General features: G+C 35.4%; 2 protein-coding genes across 4 annotated transcripts; both read left to right on the top strand.

Moving 5' to 3' along the window:
- The first annotated feature begins 2,437 nt into the window (after positions 1–2,437).
- LOC110025588 (intracellular protein transport protein USO1-like) lies at positions 2,438–8,009 on the top strand. Of its 3 annotated transcripts, none has more exons than XM_020726147.1 (7): positions 2,438–2,628; positions 3,317–3,404; positions 3,500–3,644; positions 4,810–4,874; positions 4,986–6,716; positions 6,807–6,960; positions 7,051–8,009. In XM_020726147.1, exons 3-7 carry the CDS (start codon positions 3,581–3,583, stop codon positions 7,722–7,724), a joined length of 2,688 nt encoding a protein of 895 aa, XP_020581806.1. In that variant the 5' UTR covers positions 2,438–2,628; positions 3,317–3,404; positions 3,500–3,580; the 3' UTR covers positions 7,725–8,009. The 3 variants fall into 3 exon arrangements, with proteins under 3 accessions (XP_020581806.1, XP_020581824.1, XP_020581815.1); XM_020726165.1 differs by having other exon boundaries at positions 3,275–3,404; XM_020726156.1 differs by lacking the exon at positions 2,438–2,628 and having other exon boundaries at positions 2,807–3,404.
- Positions 8,010–17,197: 9,188 nt separating this feature from the next.
- Positions 17,198–17,940, top strand: LOC110038487 (dehydration-responsive element-binding protein 2C-like). The gene has a single exon (XM_020743349.1). The coding sequence runs from the start codon at positions 17,435–17,437 to the stop codon at positions 17,915–17,917; it is 483 nt and encodes a 160-aa protein (XP_020599008.1). The 5' UTR covers positions 17,198–17,434; the 3' UTR covers positions 17,918–17,940.
- Positions 17,941–20,777: the final 2,837 nt, after the last annotated feature.

Raw genomic sequence — 20,777 nt, 5'->3', positions numbered from 1 at the left:
TGCGCCAGTGATTGGGATGTATTTTAGAGTTGTTGGTTTTTTTTAGATAAATAATATATATATATATATATATATATAATTTCAACCCATCATTTTATTATAATATCACCTACATCCTAGAAACATAATAAAATTTAAGTCGATTTTGGTCTAATTGGGCCACATTAGGTGTACTGGGTCAGGCTGTCTGAGTTCAAATCAAATGTTTTGATCTATATAATAAGTGGCGTACAGCAAGAACCTAATTCGTTCACCTAAATTGGCACCACTACATTCTCCTCAAGTTTTCATAAATGAATTGTTTTCATTGAAAATAGAGTTTTCTTTTATTGATCTATTTGCGCCATTTATTTTATACTTTTATCAGCCTCTCCATCTCCTATCCGTATATTTCTTGGTATAGAGTAAAAGAGTGTATTTTTTTCATTCTTTGATGAGAATTTTGGCTAAGAAAGTACTCTCAAATTGGTGTAGAAATGTGTGAGAGAGAGAGAGTAGAATACTAGTAGTATAAGGTTAGGAGTGTCAAATTAGGTTGCCTGAAATTTATTGATTAGAATTATTTGACCCAAACCTGAACAATAATTGGGTCATCAAATAAAGCATCTCATGCTTCTCTCATGCTTCTATTTGCGAGGACCAAATAAAGTAGCTCTCAGACTTCTGTTTTTAGGTAAATTAAATGCAAATTAATAAATGTGATATAAGTGATTGGGATAACTCCATAAAGTTTCCACCAAATAAAATGAAGACAAGCATCTACTTTTATTTAGCAGCTTTATAACTACCATAAATAGATAAATAACAAATCTTTTTTCTTTTTTGTTAATTTATGAGCTCAGTTGTATAAATCGTAGATGGGGAAAGTTATTACCTCAGATGAGCCTCACATTCAAACACCGGCGACAATCAAGCTACGTGAAATACACGGTGATATGTCTGGATCATTGTTGTTGTATGTTGCTCAGACTTACGATTTATCGGATGTAATAATTTTTTCCAAAAAAAATGAAAAGCAATCCTACCTAACAATATGAAGGCCTTTAATCATACCAAAAAAAATCAAGTATTTTTTTATGGAAAGTATTTAGTGTTGAATTATTAATTAAAAATAAAGCAAATTATATTTAAAAACACAGTATTTAGATCATCACTATCAGCCACACCATCTCCAGCTGCGTCCCTTCACTTTCGTAACCAGCTGCTACCATTCACGTCACACCTCATCAGCAGCCATTGTTATCGCAATCATTAGCCACCACAATCAACGCATAAGTATAAGAAGACGTGTTCTTAAAATATCAAACATATTTTAATTCTGGCAAAATTCTTATGTACTTACATATCTCTCATTTGAGCTTTCATATTTACATATTGAACATTTCTGTGCTTCAATTTTATCTAAAAATTACATATTTGCCATTTGATTTCATTATATCCCCATAATAACACGGCTCCACAAATTGCATGATAGCTTAAACCCAACAATGGACCCAATAAATGTGATATTTAATAAAAAGACGATTCACGTACATACCACTCAGCTCTTATGTATTTGCATATCTAACACCTAAAGTTCAATTTTTACAAATACGACACCTTATATATATATATATATATATATTTATATATATATATTATATATATATATTATTATGATCTATATAATAATGACGTATACATGAAAATTGTCATCATGCATCTCGAGGAGATTAAACTAAAAAATTAGAAGAGAAAAGATGCTGTTACAAGAAACTACATGAACACATGAAAGCCGATCATCATGAATATCGACAGCCATCTAAAAAACTATCAATCAACTAAAATCTTGACTGACTATCGAAGGGCCGCCTAGTCCCACAGGAGGTAGACATCTACACCGATCATCCAAAGGCCGTTGGTTGCCACTCTCAAAGCCACCCAATTACTTAGATCGAAAGTCAAAGGATATCCAGGCAAAATAGCTGATCCGAGCCAACTAAATTGACCGACCCGAAAACCTACCTGTCCAAAGTCTTAGGTGCGCAAAAGGATGTAAATATCAGTTATGAATAAAGAAAAACGTTAATAGCAGTTATGATAACAAAAATGAGTCAAAGAGACAATATTAATTTATAACGCCCGTAATAAGAGAAGCTTAATAAGGCAATGGCAAATTTATAAGAATACAAATGATCTCTAACATCTTCATTGAAGTAGGGATAAACATATAATTTTATGAATGATACATTATTATTATAAATTAGGAGAATAACTGAGCTCAAAATCATGATTTTATAAATAAATTTTGTTAGCTAACATCAATAAACAATAAATAAGCGAGGATGAATTCGATGAGCCATACGCTCTCATTCTGAAAAAAAAAAAGCTAATTTTTGTAGTTATTACTACCACGACTGTGCGATTAAACAAAAGTTATAGAGTCCGTGCGCGCTGTTATTTTCTGGCTTAAGAGCTGCACAACACAGCCCCACTTGTCTTCGCTTCACTTACATCGCCATCTAGAGAAACTTGGAACGTCGCCGGCGACAGAGGCCCGACGGCGAGACCATCTCCGGCGAAGAACTCTTAGTCGACTCCAGATCTTGATCTATTTGAGATCATGAAGCAGTCAGATCGCAGCTTTTGGTAGATGCACAAAACATCACGCTCTCTCTCTCTGTGTTTAAATGTAGAAGATAGCGAAAGTTTGCTGTTCGTTGCTTCACATATTCACTGTTATTTGAAGTCTTTTCCGATCTCGATTACAGATTACTGGAGCGTCCTATCCACATCAAAAAGTGATTTTTCTCCTCTTGGCTTTAGGAGTTAGACTTAAAACCTAGCTAACGCGACTGCATTTTGTCCTTTCCGTGGGAATTCGATGGATTTTGTGCACGGATGGGTGTTTTTTGTGGGCGAAATTTCACGTTATTGCGATCCGATGCTGGTTTTGGAAGTTTTGGGGATTTTCTGATTGATTTGTTTTTCTTTGATATCTTTTTTATTGTGTTTTTGTTTGGATCGAGCTCTCTTTCTGTTTTCTTTCTCACCCATCCGCTTTTCTCCCTGTCAAAAGGTAATCTGCTTTAGCATCCTGGGATTTGCACCGGTGCCAGTATCTTTCTAGGCTTAACTTTGCCATTGAGCTTCTCGAAATTTGCTCCAACTTTCTCCCTATTCGTGATCCTGACTGTATTTTTTTTCTCTTTCTTTCAATCTAAATTGTTGGGTTTCAATTCTGCGCATCCTCTTTATTAACTTTTCAAATTTTTTCTTCCACCGCGATATTCAGTTTGAATTTTTCGAAATCAACCTCTCGCACTCTCTGATTCAGATCGTGACATTCAAGTTTCTTTAGAGTGACACAACTGGAGAGCTCCTCTGTTGTTCTCAATAGGAAAATGGTCGCCATCTTAAGCCTGGTTAGTGATATTACTGGTCAGAATCTCCAACTAAAGAAACTAAAAGGAAAAAAAAAACCATATTTGATGATCTCTTCTTTCAATTTTTTTGCCAGGTTGAAAGATGAATGATTTCGAGGTAGAAACGCCTGGGACAGAAGAAGTAATATCCAACATGTAAAGGAAACAAGCTCAATATGTTCGACTTGAGCATTGGTGTGGTTAGAACAAAGCTGCTCACTGATAAAGCGCATGGAGAAGGTAAAACTGTTTGCTTTTTCTTTTGTTGTTGTCTGATTTGTTCTTCCTTAAAAGGATTAATTGCATTTGCATAATAAAATAATGTGATTATATGATTTTCATATTTGGAATCCTTTGGGGTTTTGCTATAATTTTATGCATTTGTTATTATTGCGATAGAAAGCTTCGGTTTTGAGTAGTTCTGTTTAATAGGATGTGCTTGAACAGTGTATTTGTGGGATTTTTTAACCAACTTTGCTCCAATTGTAATTTAAAACATCAAGTATTCTTTTAATTTACTATAAGGCTATGTAATATGTTGTTAAGTTAATATTTACAAAAGAATTGCATTTGAAGTATGGCTTGGGGGATTTACATGCATCATACAATTCTTATTTATTTAACGCCCGAAGTTTGATATTTACTTGTATAACAATTTATTATCATTATCACAACAAACATATGCATGAAAAGTTGTGTTTTACTTTAGAGATGTTAATATTAGTGATTTTTTTTTTTGCGAACATAAAGATTAGGTGTTATATACAACAACAACAACAAACCGTTATCCCACATGAGTCCTTTTCCTCCATTGTGTGTTATATTTTCATTTAAGTCTAATAAATTAAGATCATTCTTTATACAACATGCCCAAGTCTTTTTAGACCTACCTTTACGTTTTGTAACATAAGTTGAATCTACTCTCCTAACTGGATCATACGATGGCCGACGTTTATTATTACCGAATCATCTAAGATGACTCTCTCTAATCTTGTCTGCCACCGGAGCTACACCAACCTTTTCATGGATACATTCTTTTCGCATTATTTCCTTAAGTGATAGATTAGGTGATATACAAGTAAATATTAAAGTTTTTGTGTTGGATGTGTAAAGACATATGAATTAGGCAATAGGTAAAGTTGATTTGTTTTATCTTCTTAAACTTCTTGCAGAATTATGCAGCCAATTTGATCATATAAAATTTTTAGAACTTCTTCACTTTACATTGCACTTCTTTCATAACCAACTGAATGACCACTATATTTTTCCCCTCTACTGGTGCTAGATGCTCTAATTCCAAACTCCGAACTACCATCTTATGATTTTTGTGACTACAGATTTGAAGCATACATTTTATATCATTTACAATTTTTGTGGTTTTTGCATGAAATCGTTTCTCTATCAGGTTATCCAGTTCAAAATGACCAGTCTGATTTTGTGAAGAAAGCAATTAATATAATCGGTTCACAGGTATGATATGAAATGAACTGTTTTAAATTGAAAACATCCCTTAATATTTTGAGAACTAGCTAATAGATGTTCTATGTTCTATATTCAATATTATAATATGTAACTAATTAGCTATGGAAGAAAGCTGGGAGAACGAGGTTGGGTGAAACATCAATGAAGATGCTAATAGCACAGGAAATGTCTACCGCAATAGAGTTAAAGGAGAAAGCACCCGGTATTGTTGCAAAATTAATGGGCCTGAATTCATTGCCTGTCCAGCAAAAAATCCCTCCTTGCAGAAGAAACTCTCAAGAAACTGATCCACACAGCTGTCCAAGTAGAGCTCCTCAACAAGAAAGCAACTTTAGTACTCTGAAGTGCAGAACTGACTCACAAATCCATGAAAAGAAGTATAAAGATGTGTATGAAGTTCAGATGGAGAATGAAGATCTACAGGAAGAAGGAAACTATTGTAGAAACTTGACAGAGAAGAGAATGGCTCTTGTTCACCAGAAGTTCATTGAAGCAAAGCGTTTAGCCACTAATGAAAGACTTCTCCAGTCAAAAGAGTTCAAAGATGCCCTTGAGGTTCTGAATTCAAACAAAGATTTATTTCTCAAGCTATTGGAAGACCCAAATTCTCTTTTTTCCAACCAACTTAAAGACCTCCATCAAACTACTTCTTTAGGGACCCAGAGCAAGTGCATAACTGTACTGAAACCAACTACAACTACATCAATTGATATTAATCATGAAAAATTTGTGAGTAAGAACCGACATGTTGGTGGTGAAGAGATTAGGGACGTTGCTGGACATGATTTGAACTCTTGTTTTCTTCTTCCAAAGGCTGAAACTGCATCTCCACCCACCAGAATTGTGGTTCTGAAGGCTGTCTCTGCAATCCCTCACGAAGCGCAGGCCAGTTTGGCTTCCCACATTTCTTTACCAGTTCCAGAAAATAGAAACATAAGATCAAGTGAAGCAGCTAATATCTCTCATAAAATGCCAAAAAATTCTAAAAATTCACAGAAGGATGAATACCAAAGAGCTTCAGCTTTATCTAATGGATATGCTGCTGATGAGAGCTCTCTTAGCAGGTCTGAAACTGATTACAGAGAAGCTGTCAGTGACTGTAGCGACTCAGAGCTGGTGACTCCAACATCACAGAATTCATGGGTTCATATGATATCTGGAAGCCCAGGCTCCCTGTCATCATTAAGCCATGAATACTACTCGCTTGAGTCATCAGTGAGCAGGGAAGCCAAGAAACGGCTTTCAGAAAGATTGGAATCACTAACATCAGATGATATCGGCCATGAACAAGCGAAGTTGAGAAAGAGCTCAAGTACTTTGGGTGAGATGCTTGCCATTCCTGAGATAAAGAAAGAAGAAGGGAGAACTGATAGGATAATGAGTACATGTTCATTTTCAGATAGGATGCAGGAATTTAATAAGGACTCTCCTAAGAATTTTAGGAGTTCAGAGTCTCTTCCAGCTCCTCCAAACTTTGAGAGCGTCAGGGAAAATGAAAAAAAATTGCTCATGCTATCTAGCGAATCCTTTCTTCTGAAACAGGCATCAAAATTGAAAAATGAGAAATCATCTTTTAAGGATAAAGTCTCAGGTTTAATCTTTTCGGGGATGAAGAAATTGGTGAGGGTGAAGCCCAACCTTTCTACTTCAAGTGCTAATGGTAGACTTCACTTAGAAAGTGCTTCATCTGTACAAAATGGCCTACCAAAATCTTCCCTTGATAGGATATCTGATGCAAATGCTTCAAAAACCTCAGAGGACAAATTTGCTAAAGCTTTATCTTCTATGTCGGTCAGCGGTACAGAAAAGCATGGAAATGTCTCCTTTAAGGTGACTAAAATGCAAAACTTTATTCTCATACTTCACCCCTGTGGTTTAGTTTATCAATTAAAGTTTTTTTTTTTTCCTTAATTTTTGCAGAACAATCGCTCCGTTGAGAAACTCTGGAAATCAGAAGTCTTTAGAGAGAACTCCAACCAACATAATCACGTTTCAGCATTAGAGAGGCCATTTCAAGAAGAATTTCCCTGTAATGTCTCCTATTCTTCTCAACGTGCCATTACTAACAATCCCCGTGAGTTTCATACCTTACTTGCCCCTTTTTATTTACAAACTGCATGTCCTTTCATAACCCTAATTTCCACAACCTCTTACTGAATTTCAGAAGCGCTCTCCAGATCCCCTCTCATCAGTTCTGTTAGCCGCTCCTCAAATTTGGAAAACCCGCACTTTGAAACTTCACTGCCCAACTCCTTGAAGCTTTTCAGGCTTTTCTTCAAAGAAGATGAGGAGCATGAACGCTTTGATTTCATCACAAAGCTGCTTTCATCTTCAAACTTCGCCAATGAAAGCTCTAGTGCCATATTAGCCAGATTTCACTCTCTTCACAGTCCATTAGATCCAGTTTTGCTGGATGAGCTCTTGGACCGTAAGGGGGAAGAAGCTAAATGCAGGGAGAGAAGATCAAACCAGAGGCTATACTTCGATTTTGTCAACGAAACCCTAAAAGACATTTGCTACTGTACTTTAGTTGACGCATTTCCATGGTCCACAACAGCTACCAGGACTCAAAAACACGTTCAAACTAATCTTACAGTGAAAGATGAAGTTTGGTGCCGTTTAAAGGATTGCTTCTGTGCAAAGGAAACTTGTAGTTCGAGCAAGGCAGAGTACAGTAAACAAAATTTAGGTTTTTTGGTGAAGAAAGAGGTTGCTGGAAGTGGATTAGGTGAATCAATGTGGTTGGAAATGGATGAACTGAGCAAAGAGATTGGCGAAATGGTGCTGGAAGAGTTGTTTGATGCCACAGTAGCTGAGCTAACTGGCAGGTTTCTGTGATGAGTTATGTAAGCTTTTTTATCCTTTTTTGTCTCATTTTTCTTGTATATTGGCAGTTTGACACCTAATTTTTGCCATTATGAATGTGGTGAGGAGGCCAATGGCAATTGGCATTAACAGCTCATAGTATCATACATTTCTCCAGTTGTAAAACTTGTTTAGTGCCTTGGTTTAATTGTCATTTGATTTTTAACTAGTAGTCAGTAGCATTGCTTTGGTTTTATGTGGAAGTGCCTGGCTGTAAAACTGCTGCTGTGTTGATATAATAGTACTTATTGCTGATTATGACTGCAAGAACTATTTCTTTGTTGTTTTATAGAAATTTCTATGATGGGATTTTTTTTTAACCTAACTTATTAAAATACAGTAGCTGCAAGAAAATTATTAGTCTGATTTTCTTAAAATCTATATATTTATAATTCCTATCGCTGTTTAAGAGGTAGTTTACTCTTCCTAACAACTCTTTTCAATTATTAGATTAGAGTTTAATTGAAAAGCAAAAAAAGTTGCTTTCTTCTGAGCGAAATCAGCTAGCTGTCCATGAATATATTTGCTAGAGAATTGATCTCAGTTCACCTGCTCTTCAGATGTTGGCTTAGACATGGCTGAGTTGAGAAATACTTAAAAAATCAGTCAGTATCTACCAAACAGTGAGCAACAGAAACAAACATGATGAAACCAACTATAAATCAACTTTCAGAATATATGTTTTTTCATCAGAGTACTGTGATTCTGTCTGCACATGTTAACAATCATGTTGGGTGGCTGATGGCTTGCTTTATTTATATTTACATACATGCCACCCAATTCCTTTTATTTACATATTTAACACCTAAAGTTTGCATTTTTTTTTCCGCAATATCTTTCATATCACATCTCTTATTCCTTAAAACTAATGATAAAAATCAGAGGATATGTTGCGATTTCTTAAAACATTTTAATTTTTTATTTATTATTAATTTCTGAAAAGCTCATAAATTTTTTTTAAAAAAAAAGTAATTTCATTTTTATTTATTTTAATTTTTTAAAGTGTTTTTATTTCCATTGATGAGTTTAAAATTAATGATAAATTAAAGTTAAAATAAATGAAAATGTTTAATTTTGATTATATAGAGGCCTCATAGATTATCAATTAAAATGGCTCTTTTTTTTTATTAAATAGTATAAGTTAACCGAATGTCACACAATTCTTTTTTATTTATATAAAATGTCTAACGAGGGTTTGACAATTATAATAAAATTTTGAAGAGCTAAAGATCACTCAATCGAAATGTCAATTCAAATGACTCAAATCTGGCTTGTATAGCTCAAGTAATATTAAGAAAATAGTTATTTGGGTCAAATTCAGGTTAATTTTGATTAAGTTTGAGTCAAATTTAGGTTGGCAGCCATATCCAAATCAATTGTATGGTTGACATTTCAGTTTTCAGGTAAATTAAACATGTTTAGATTTTAGGGCCAGACCCATCCTCAAAATTAAGCAAATTAAACCCGAACCTAAATAATTTGAATGGGGTTCGCATCATGTTGGTATATCGGGTTCAATTTTTAATAGTCCAAAGTAAATGTTAGATAATTCCATTGTGCTAAAAAAGATTTAAGTGGCACATGAATAAATAGGATAATTTACAGTCAACATGTAAAATTTTCTTTTAAAAATACACTACTTCACTTCATGAATGCTTCCCATAAGGAACTTATGGGGCCTAACAAAAATTACACCTGTCCTATCAATGTCATGTGAGTCTTTATATATACATTCAATAGGATTTGATCAATTGTCCCAAAGAAGGAATATTAAATCTCAACAAATGTAAACTAAAAAAACTCGCCGGACATGTAGGTATGGTCCCGGCAAATGTCAGGCTACGCCTGGAGCGGATCTTCAGAGCTTGGTCCATGGAGCTATCATGACAAATAAGAACCTATCTAAATAGTAATATTTGTTTTTTTAATGCACATAAATGCTGAACACTAGGGCACATGCGGGCCATGTATTATATAGCATGAAAACTAAAGGAATAATGCATTTGTGTTCTTTCTTCATTTTATTTTCTAAAGCTTTAGATATGAGGGGAAAAAAAAAAACTATAACCTCTGCTAGAATGAAGAACACAGATCTATTTCTCAAGAAGAAATGTTATGTGTAAAAATGATGGGTATAGATTTAGTGGCATTGTCATCATGATATTCACCAGAATATCACCATAATACCACACGTTTACACACAAAACTATCAATTTGCATGTACGTTTTCTGCGCGTAATATTTCTTCCTTCCTTCAACAAATTTATGTCCCTTAATCAAATCAATTTTTTTAATATAAATTTATGTAGGTCTCATTTTTAATCAAACCAAATTTAATTTGCAAAGGACTCATTTTTTTTCTAGGGGCATTTGCATATATAGCACCCAATTCCTATATATTGACATTACTTTTTTATGGTACCACTCAATTCTTTCATATCACGTAAAAAATATCATCATTTTAACTTTTAAATGGGAAATGTGTATTTTTATGTTAGTTAGAAGTGCACGTATGTAAAAAAAATTGAAGCTTAGGTGTTAGACATGTAATTACATTATAATTATTTATAAGTGATGGAAACACTCAATAAATGGATTTGAGCTGATGGATGACAAAAAACTCATCTGATCTCAACAAAAAATTTCATAAAATTTTAGTAATAAGACAAGGAATGAATTTGTGGTCTGATGCCAGCGATAGCCAAATCTACAATGTTTCGTTCAATGGGGGATGCCCTGCTAGAACAATTTATTTCTTGAAAGTGCAATGTAGTACATCAAAAATATGTCAGTGATGCTTATGAGGAGATCTAGTGGTCCAGAGAAGAAGGATACAATTAAAGAGAGCCCCACCTATAGATGACCACAAGGCTCACTCATTCGACCGAGTGCAATCCTCGAAGCCAAAGTCAGCAAGTCTAAAGCCGGCCAAGCACTGATGAGAGCAAAACAATGAATGATTCAAGCTTGAACCCTTGATCCAAAGGAAAACATAGCCCTTCAACGTCTCTAATCATATTGGGGATATTTAGAAGCTACCACATCCATTATCAAGAGTAGATAACCATAATTGATGTGAATCAACTAGTGTTGCTTACCCAAAGCCAATAAGGCTCGATCAATTGACAATGCAAACTATGCCTAGCCGACCAAATCAGTTATGCTGGCCCAACTCCAAACAAGCTCAACCGACTCATAGACTCATACATGTAAAATACTAAACAATATTGTACATCCCTCTTAAAAGCAGGGGCAAAAATGTAATATCACCAAGCCGTACTCTCTTTCCTATAAATAGGGAGATCATTTCATGAATAAAAGAGGATTAAAGGATTAACACGACACTCCTCTCTCCTAACTTACCCTTTTACTCGTTGAGGTGTGATTTGAGGACAAATTAGGATTCAACAAATGTATTTATCAATCAGATATAATGGAATCTGGTAGCTGGTGGGAAGGTAAGCTAACCGCACCATACAATCGATCAAAGTAACGAACATATTAAAAAAACGTTTTTAATAAGAGCTCAATATACAGCAAACAGACCAACCCATAAAACTTGCAGAAAATAAAAGGCGTGCAGAGAAAAAGAACTGCTTTTTAAAGAAGCAACAGCATCCCAACAAATATGCACAGAATCCACATATTAATTCCTAGCTATTAATTACCAAACACTCATTGATCTGAGTCGTCAGCATTCTTTTTTTTTTGAAGATTTACATGCATGCCACTCAATTCCTATGTATTTATCTAACACATAAACTTAACCATTATATCGTTATATAGATTCTGGATTTGGATTCTAGTTATCATTATGTTATCATCAAATTATATAAAAAATATGATCACATTTATTCTGAAGAGATCATGACAGTCTAGAAGAGAAGAACGATAAAGAAAAGTCCACCGACATAAGACCCATAGACTCACAAAGCCGAAGAAATAGAGTCGGACGAACCAAGCACAACGAAGCCGACCAGATATATTCAGACTAATCAAGGCCTACAAAATCGACTGAATTAGAGTATTAGCCGACGCGTTGGGCTCGCACTGGTAAAATACTAAAAATATTTTGTAATGCCCTCATTAAAGGAAAGTTAAAAATGTAATATCACTAAATCGTACTCAATCCTTTGTAATATAGGGATATCATTTTAGGTGAATGGGGTTTTACGAGAAACCTAGGAAGATCTCATTAGCCTCGAGAGGGCAAGTCATTCTGCACCCCTCCCTCTGTTTCTCGTATTCTCTCCCTTCTTATGCTCTATTCCCAATTCATAGACTAATTCGGATTTAAAAGTCAACATTACAAATAGTCTTACAGAGATTATTCTGACCAAGTAAAAAAACAAATTAACAACTTTCACTATATATATATATATATATTTAACTAAAGGGCTATAAACAATTATAATTAATTAAAATAATATAATAAAATTTTATTAAATTATATTTGAATGATGTTTTAATATAAAAAAATATTTAAATCTTGTCCCAATCTTAACATCTTACGGCTACGTGATTGTGGTGGCGTCAAAATGATTATTTGTTCGTGAACAGCTCATATTCGGCTTGCTAAGCAAACGAGCCGAACACAAATATTTTTTTTTTACTTGAAATATAAACAAGTCGAATAAGAACAGTTGTATCCTTTAACGAGCAGAACACGAGCTGATCCCAAATTCACTCATGTTCAGTTCATTTACACCGTTAATGCTAACAACCTTCTCTGAAAGTTTTTAACTTTCTTATTATCAATGTGCATATGTAAGTCACAACTCTGCCATCAAATCTCTTAGTTAATCTATCATCTACTTCTCTCCTAAACTCTTAAATACGATAATTAATTATTGAAAATATTTTAAATAGAACAAGCCATCTTATTTCATAATGTATCTATCACAACTAAGAAATTTAAGTTTTTGTTGTGATTTTGAGTCTGCTGGTGTTAATCTATTGGGTTACACAAAGCCATCGAATTCATCGTTCAATCTGGGGGTAGGAGGTGACCTCCAGTATTGGGTTTGGGGATACTGCTCCTTGAAATTTTTTTTATTATACACAACTCCACAGCGCCCTGAAGACAATACTGTCACAGCCGGTACAAATTCAAATCCGAGAGCATGACACTCTAATACTCAGAGTGGAATGCTGCAGAGTCCAAATACAATGCCCCGGCACCGAGACAAGCAACTCCTAGTCCAAATTTGAAAATTCGAGAGTAAAACACTATAGAGTTCGGATGTAGCGCCGCTGCACCCTATCGCGGTGCCCCGGCGTCAGTAATCAAATTCAAGCAGTTTCCCAAATACAGCACCCCGGCATCGAGGCAAGCAACTCCTAGTCCAAATTTAGAAATTCGGATTAAAATACTATAGAGTTCAGATGTAGCGCCGCATTGCCCCTTTAGAGCGCCGCTGCATCCTATCGCGGTGCCCCGACGTCATTAATCAAATTCAAGCAGTTTGAGTTTTATGCTTCAACTTCTTTACTGGATTTTTGTGTGTTGAAGCTATATTTCAAAATTTCTCTTATGCAAAGGAGAGAAATAAATGCTATAATGAATTTCTTGATGTAGTATGATTCGATTGTTATTTCTCGTTTTTCGAACTTTTACACTTTAACTAGTAGTATGATTTCATGTTTTTTGAAGTTGGATATCTAGGTTTATCTAGTGCAAAGGAGAGGAATGGGTGCCATTGAATTCCAAAAGTCTAGAGAAGCTTGTGTGTGATGTTATTTGTACAATTCTCTTTATTTTTTATTTCAAATTTCTCGATAAAATATGATTCAATTGTTTTCATTTTTTGATTTTTTCAGATTAAATATTGATATTCTTTATAATTTGAATCCCTAAAATAGATTCCTGCCCAATATATTTGTCATTTAATATTCTCTGCTGTAAAACTTGTCTTTTTTTTTTTTTTTAATTATCGTAGACACAATCAAGTCCAAAACAAAAAAATTGGGGTGTTTACATCGAGAAATATTTGCGTACATAAGATGTACGCAGCGCTGCGTACACAGAGGTTATTCAGGGGTACAATGGGGTTATATCTGGGTTATACCCCCTTGTAACCTCCGGTATAACCCGGATATAACTCCTCTGTACCCTTAAAATAACCTTTGATGTACGCAGCGCTGCGTACATCTTATGTACGCAAATATTTCACGTTTACATCACCCTCTGGGATTTGTAGTTCACTGTACCTGGCAGCTAAGAATAGTTACAGCGTACGCGGCTGCTAAAGAGAATTTCCCCCACACGTGCCATGTCGAAACTATACAAGACCCAAACTCCTTATCCAAACCCAACTCTCTCTTGCTCTACACTGTATTTGGCACCAAAGCTATTTGTCTTGACCACACGTGCTAATGAAATCCCAACAACGATGACTCCAGTCATTATCTACATCTTTCTCTCTCTCTATCTCTTCAAATTTTAAATTAAAATGTAACATAAAATTTAGTTGAATTATGAGTTTTTAATTAATACTCTGCAATTAAAAAGTTTAAATAAAGACACTGGCGGCTCATTAAAATTAAAGCGTAAAATATATTTTTTTTTAAATTCATTTCTTAATCATAATCTCTTACAATATGACCTTATTAAATAGTGTCCAAAATCGCTTTTATACTGAAAATATAATACCAAAAAATATTATATTTGAATAATACTAAAAATAAAATAAAATTTAAAAAAAATTGAGCTTTAAATTCAACTTGAACAGAGATCGAACTAGAATTAGTGTGTAAAGGGAGGAGCGCATGAACACGTTGAATTTGAATGTATCCTCATCTTAATTAATTGGACTCGATTCTCAAGCCATCTAAGAAATTATTATTTTTCGTCGACATTTTAAAGCAAGTTGGATGTAAAATAATTCTAAATTTTAATAAAATAGTTATTGTACATAAAAAATATGTTAACATTATAGAAAGAAAAGTACGGACATGTGACGAAGACCAAAAGTCTCATCGTCAAAAGATCAAAGAATTTAATTGACTGAGTGCATATCTGAAAGATCAAGATTCGAAGCGGATCGGATGCAGGTCGTCATAGCCAAATATGGAGATCTATAAAATCGAGAAGGCATCAGCCCAACTAAATAAGATGCGTCGAGGTTTGTGTCATGTCTCAAGGTTCGTGCTAGATGTTGAAAATTTATTAATGGCATAACATTATCTATCATCTTAGTATGTGCTAAGTTTTGTGGTTATCTATTAAATTATGTTTTTTGTTTTGTTTTTTTCAAAGAGTTAAACTTAATCTAAGGATGGCTTCAAATTTAAGTATTTAATGTCTTATGGATATTTTCTTTAAATTTTAGGCTTTCATAATTTAATTTGATTTTAGTGTTTTAAAGAGTATGGTTAATATAAAACATTTGAGCAATCAAATATTTAAAGTATGATTGATGAAAACTGCAAGACCTGCATCCAATCGAAATAATGGGCTCCATATGAGGAATCCATCAAGCATAAAATCACTCACTTCTAGCCTCATTAATACATTTTGATATTGAAAAAACGATCAGAAATCGAATGAATCAATAAGAAGTGCTATGGGACTTTACCAAAACTTTCAAAACGTCATTAAAGAATAGTATGATGAGATATAAACTTGACAGCGGAGAGAGTTGAGAAAGTTGAGATTAGAAGAGCTCTGCTCAACAATTGAGATTAACGAACATGTCATCCTCTCATTAATAATTTTTTATGCAATTACATATATATATATATATATATATATATATATATATATATATACACACACACATACATATATAAATGATAGAAAAGAGTTAAATGATATAAATGCAAATAATAATAATAATAATAATAATAATAATAATAATAATAATAATGAGGGTTAGATATTGTTAGGTATAGCTCATATACCAAATAAGGGAGAGATGCTGGAGCGGAACGAAGCGAGCGAGTGGAGCAGAAGTATCTGTCCAATTGAAAGAGTTTTTCGTTATGTGGGTTGAGGGTGTGGGGGCAACACCGTCGCGGCACAATACATGAGTAATTTTGTAATTGCATTATATATATATATATATATATATATGTATGTATGTATGTATATATATGTATGTATGTATATATATATATGTATGTATGTATACTCTTTTTCATGAAATCTAAAGAAGTCATTGATTTGCTCCCGATGAAATAGGCAAATTGCATAGCCTCGTTAAATCTCTATGTTTTCTTATTGATTTGTGTCGATTATTTTGTTTATTTTGTCCTAATTCCTCAACAGATATATATGTAATACAGTGTATGTCATGTATGGATGTTAACAATCTAATTTAGATTCGAGCTAAAATTCAAATTAATTTTTGAGCGATAATCTTCTAGCTAAATTCACTTAATTCACACGCATAAATTGTTAACAATCTGGATTTCAGTCGAGCTGATGTTGGCTCAAAATAGGCTCGAAAAAATTTTGATCTAAAATTTTAGCACGCAACTCAATTAATTTATTTCAATCCAATATAAACCCAGAGCCAAAATTTAAAATAAATATAAATCGATTAATGTTCTTCGAGCTAAATTCACAGCCCTCTTGTCATGCACGTAAATGGCCCTTAAAGCCATGATGAGATCATTGCTGAGATCAGTCATGGAAGCAATGCAATGACATGAAAGCTTAGTAAAATAACGCACTTATCCATTGCGCCCTTCATCTTACTTGTTCCCGAAGCACGCAAACAGCCGCCATCCGCCATGCAAAGAATCTAGCAGGGATCGCATTCATTGCATCATCGCACGAATCTTGATGACCCTCCTTGAGACATTTGGATCGGCCCAATGCCCCAATTTGTGACCCGGCCCAGCTTGGATTGGAGGCAGTAAACATAAAACAGAGGACATGTCCCGACCAATTTTCTTTGTTGCTGTGGACGTATTTGATGCTTGCCACGTGTCCTCAACCCATGAAATAAATCTTGTTACACAAATGAAATAAACTATGTAATATTTTAAAAACATATAATTAAACATTATTTGTTGATGTCACCGCCTCGTCACATGTAGTGCTATCTTGCAGTCGGCTATTACCATGAAATCAAACATGATTGATATCCCATAAATGTAAAATCATACAGATAGGAGCAATGGAATAATATCAACTTTTTATGAAGGTTAATAATGATAATAATCAAATTCATCTCTTTCCTTACTATTGCCCAATAAAATATTTATATCACCAATAAATCTAAACTAAATATTCTTTGTTCATTTCTGTTCGGAATATGTCGGATAATAATGAAGTTAAGCCCACCTCATTAAATAGAAGAGCATTAATAAATTTAACAAGAAATGTGCTGAGACAAAATCGATATTAGATTACATGAATCTCATCTCAAAATAAATTCAATAAATTTAAAATATATAAACATTAATATATTGGATAGACCAGCCCATTAAACAGCCCGCATTAAACCTGACCCGCCCAGCCCAATTGACACTATCTTCTACGTTCATGGTTTCCTTCCTCCCACCAGCCACACCACATATACCCTTCTTCAACGTGTCACCCCCCGCCATCCGAACTCGTGGAACAGACCTCCTCGTCCCATCTGTACTCACACCCGCCCATCACCCCCTCTTTAAATCCCCTTCCCCCCACCTCTCAAACACACAAACACCTTCTCCGCATTCAACCTCCTCCCATGGCAGCCATGCCCGATCCAGCCGACAAGAAGCGCAAATGCTGTCCCCTGCGTCGATCGAGGAAAGGTTGCATGAAAGGAAAGGGCGGACCCGAAAATCCCTTCTGCACCTACCGCGGCGTCCGGCAAAGAACTTGGGGCAAATGGGTCGCCGAGATCCGCGAACCTAATCGTGGCGCTCGGCTCTGGTTGGGAACCTTCGATTCATCCCTCGAAGCCGCGCGCGCCTATGATCTCGCCGCCCGATCGCTTTACGGAGACTGCGCTCGCCTCAATCTTCCGCATGAATTTCCCTCCGCCGCAGCGAAGCAGCAGCCGGGGAGATCATCGAGGTCGGCGGCGGGGGCTGGGTTGGATGATTTGGATGAGTATGTGATGAGTTTACCGAAAGCGGAGGATTTTGGTCTGGATGCGTTTCGGGAGATTCGGATGGAGGTGGATGGGGATTTTATGGAAACGGCTCAGTTGTCGTGGGGCTCTTGACGACGACGGGTCTGGGTGTGGTGGTGAAATTTGATGGAAAAATATAAAATGAGCACGGTGCGGTGGAATCCAGACCGTCATCTATTGTGTGTGTTTGTGTGTGTGTGTGTGTATATATATATATATATATTGAAAAAAGCTTGTCAGAGATGATTATACGGGCCTCTATAAGATCGATCTTGTGACCCTAGGAGTCATACAAACACTGACAACCAATATATATATATATATATAGGAGCCGGGGGATTCCAACCGACATGATTGATCCGGTGACACTAGGAGTCACACAAACTTCAACAATCAATATATGTGTGTGTGTAATGTATATATATATGAGAAAATATAGTGGAGTTCAGTCTTCGTACGATTTACTGATGATTATATCATGTATCATATTTGGTTTGTGGTATCAGATTTGGTTTGTAGTCAAATTTTGAGAGGATAAAGTTTTTGGTCAGAGTTTATTTGAATATAAATGATACTCTATTAACCAGTGAGAATTTGATAAATATGAATGAGAGTAGTTGATTTGTGAAGAAAAATGTTTCAAGTGTTAAATTTTATTTTATTATCTTTAATGAGGAGCAATTGGGACATGATTTTTAGATTCTTTATTGAGTTGTTAATTCTTAATCCTTAATGTGGAGCCTCGGGGCTATCTGTGGGATAGTTGGTGATATTTGAAAATTGTTTCTCTTCTTGAATCGGATTTACCAGAAGGTAGGCTACCATGTATTAGGTTGGTTTTCTTATAATGGTTGGTTTGGATGCCTATTTGTCTAGTTTCTGTCCCAATGGTTTGGCTTGGGTACTTGTTTGCCCTTGTGTTTTTCTCATGGATCTATCTGTTTTGGCTTTGGCTCAGATGACTATATTTGATCAGATAAATGAGCCTTCGAGCCTTTTATTGGCGGGTCCTCTTTTGTAGTACTCTCCTCTAAGTCGTTAGATCTTCTTAGAATCAGTATTGACATGTTTATTTATGTATATATTTTAATCCACCGGCTATCTTCTTGAAAATGACGTTGTAATAAGATAAGATAATTTAATGTAAAAGGCATCATTTTTTTTAATTAATGATTCAACAATTGAACTCTCTTGATTTTTGTGCCTTTAGTCCTTATAAATAAGGTGTGACGGGACTATTTGACATTCAATATTTATTTTGCATCTTTTCTCATTTGAACGGGTCAATACCCGAGCGTTATAATGGATAGTTTATTACCCAAGTCCCCAACAAAGAACTGTTTACCAAAAGAGCGCTACCACATGGAATTTGAAAAGAAGAAAATTGTTGTTAAGAAAAGAAAAACGATTGCACTTGTGGATCACTTGGGGTTGTCTGATTCATTCCTCAGTACCAAGTGAAGGAAAGTTTGGGGGCATCAATGCGTCAACTCATCCTTTTACTATAGCACAAGACATGTCGATTGAACTTGTTGCATAAGAAGTTGTTCTCTATCGCAAACAAGGTTGCAGAACGTTGTTAGTGCTCCGTCGCCATCTAGTGAGGGAACCATGTAAGTTATGTTGTTTGAGTGGGATCGACTATATATATATGTTTTCTTTTGATGCAGCTAGTCTGATAGACCTGGTTGATGACTCGCCTTCAACAAATGTTGGTGAGAATTCGACCGCGTTGTCAGCGATGGCTACCTAGGAGCCGACAAGAAGCACACAACTCTTTAGCAAGGATGGTGGGATTAATAGCCTAAGCAGTCTTGATGCAAATGATAGCATGGATGCAAATAATTGTGGGTCAATTACTAGATCTCGTACAAAGAGGGTGAAAGAAGCTCTTAATGGATTAGTCCAGGAGGCTTGGATTCAAGCCAATTCATGGGGTTCTAAGGAAAAAGAGCCACAAAGATTTATCAACTTATTCCAAGCCCAAGGATAAATGAGTCAAATTATAATAGTTGGATATTTTGTATTTTTATTGTGGTTTAATAATGACTTGCATGCCAACTTGATGTAGTTTTCATTTGTTTTAGAAGATATTTTATCTTCTCTTTTGTTTTCTTGTAAGCTTTAGCCTATTTATAGGTCTTATGTTAAATGAGAAGGGGACTTCTGATTCTTGCCAAAAAAATAACTTGCATTTGGGTTGTCTCCCACGATTTCCTTAGGATTCCAACGGAACTCTAGGTCATCGCCTAAGGAGTTCTTTCCCAACTTATAAAGCGAACTTCCACCCCGTTTGTGGTGTCTTCCATTTTACCAAGATTCTTTCCTCACGTCAAGCATAGGGTTGCGGTCTTATGCCAACGTTCTTGTTTGCGTTGAGCATTGGGTCATTGTCAAGGTTTACCTCCATCCATCCATTTTATCGCAGGTTCTACCTATAATTCGGTTTGTTCCAGTCATGGACGGTTTTATTATTTGGTTTCTTACATCACATAAGAATTTCCATCAATTCTTTTCGGTTTTGGCATGCACATCCGATTTTCTAATAAGAACATCAATCCCCACGATCCTGTTTTGCATATATGCACATCAAGTCTTCATGAGACTTGCGGGGAAGTAACTAATGGACATCGAATATCCCCAGGGTCGTTGGCCCGCCTCCTATATGAAATTGATAACTCCTTTCCTAGACAGTCGAAAAGCCCTTCTCATAAATTGATAACTTCTTTTGATGCAGCTCCGTACTACGGCCTCTACGGTCTATGGATGTCATCAAAACTCACCATTGTGTCGTACATGACCAATTGCGACCTATGTGGTCCAGAGTCGTGCAGCTCCTGAACCTGGCCTATGTGGCATTGTGGCCTACAGACATCATCACAGCTCATCACTATGACCTACGTGACTAACTACAGCTTATAAGGTACACAGCTCGTGCAACTCTTGATTTTGG

This window comes from Phalaenopsis equestris, unplaced genomic scaffold, assembly GCF_001263595.1.
Source record: "Phalaenopsis equestris unplaced genomic scaffold, ASM126359v1 Scaffold000002, whole genome shotgun sequence".
Taxonomy (NCBI): domain Eukaryota; kingdom Viridiplantae; phylum Streptophyta; class Magnoliopsida; order Asparagales; family Orchidaceae; genus Phalaenopsis; species Phalaenopsis equestris.
Note: the sequence above shows the minus strand (reverse complement) of the source record. Positions and strands in the feature narration are given on the sequence as shown.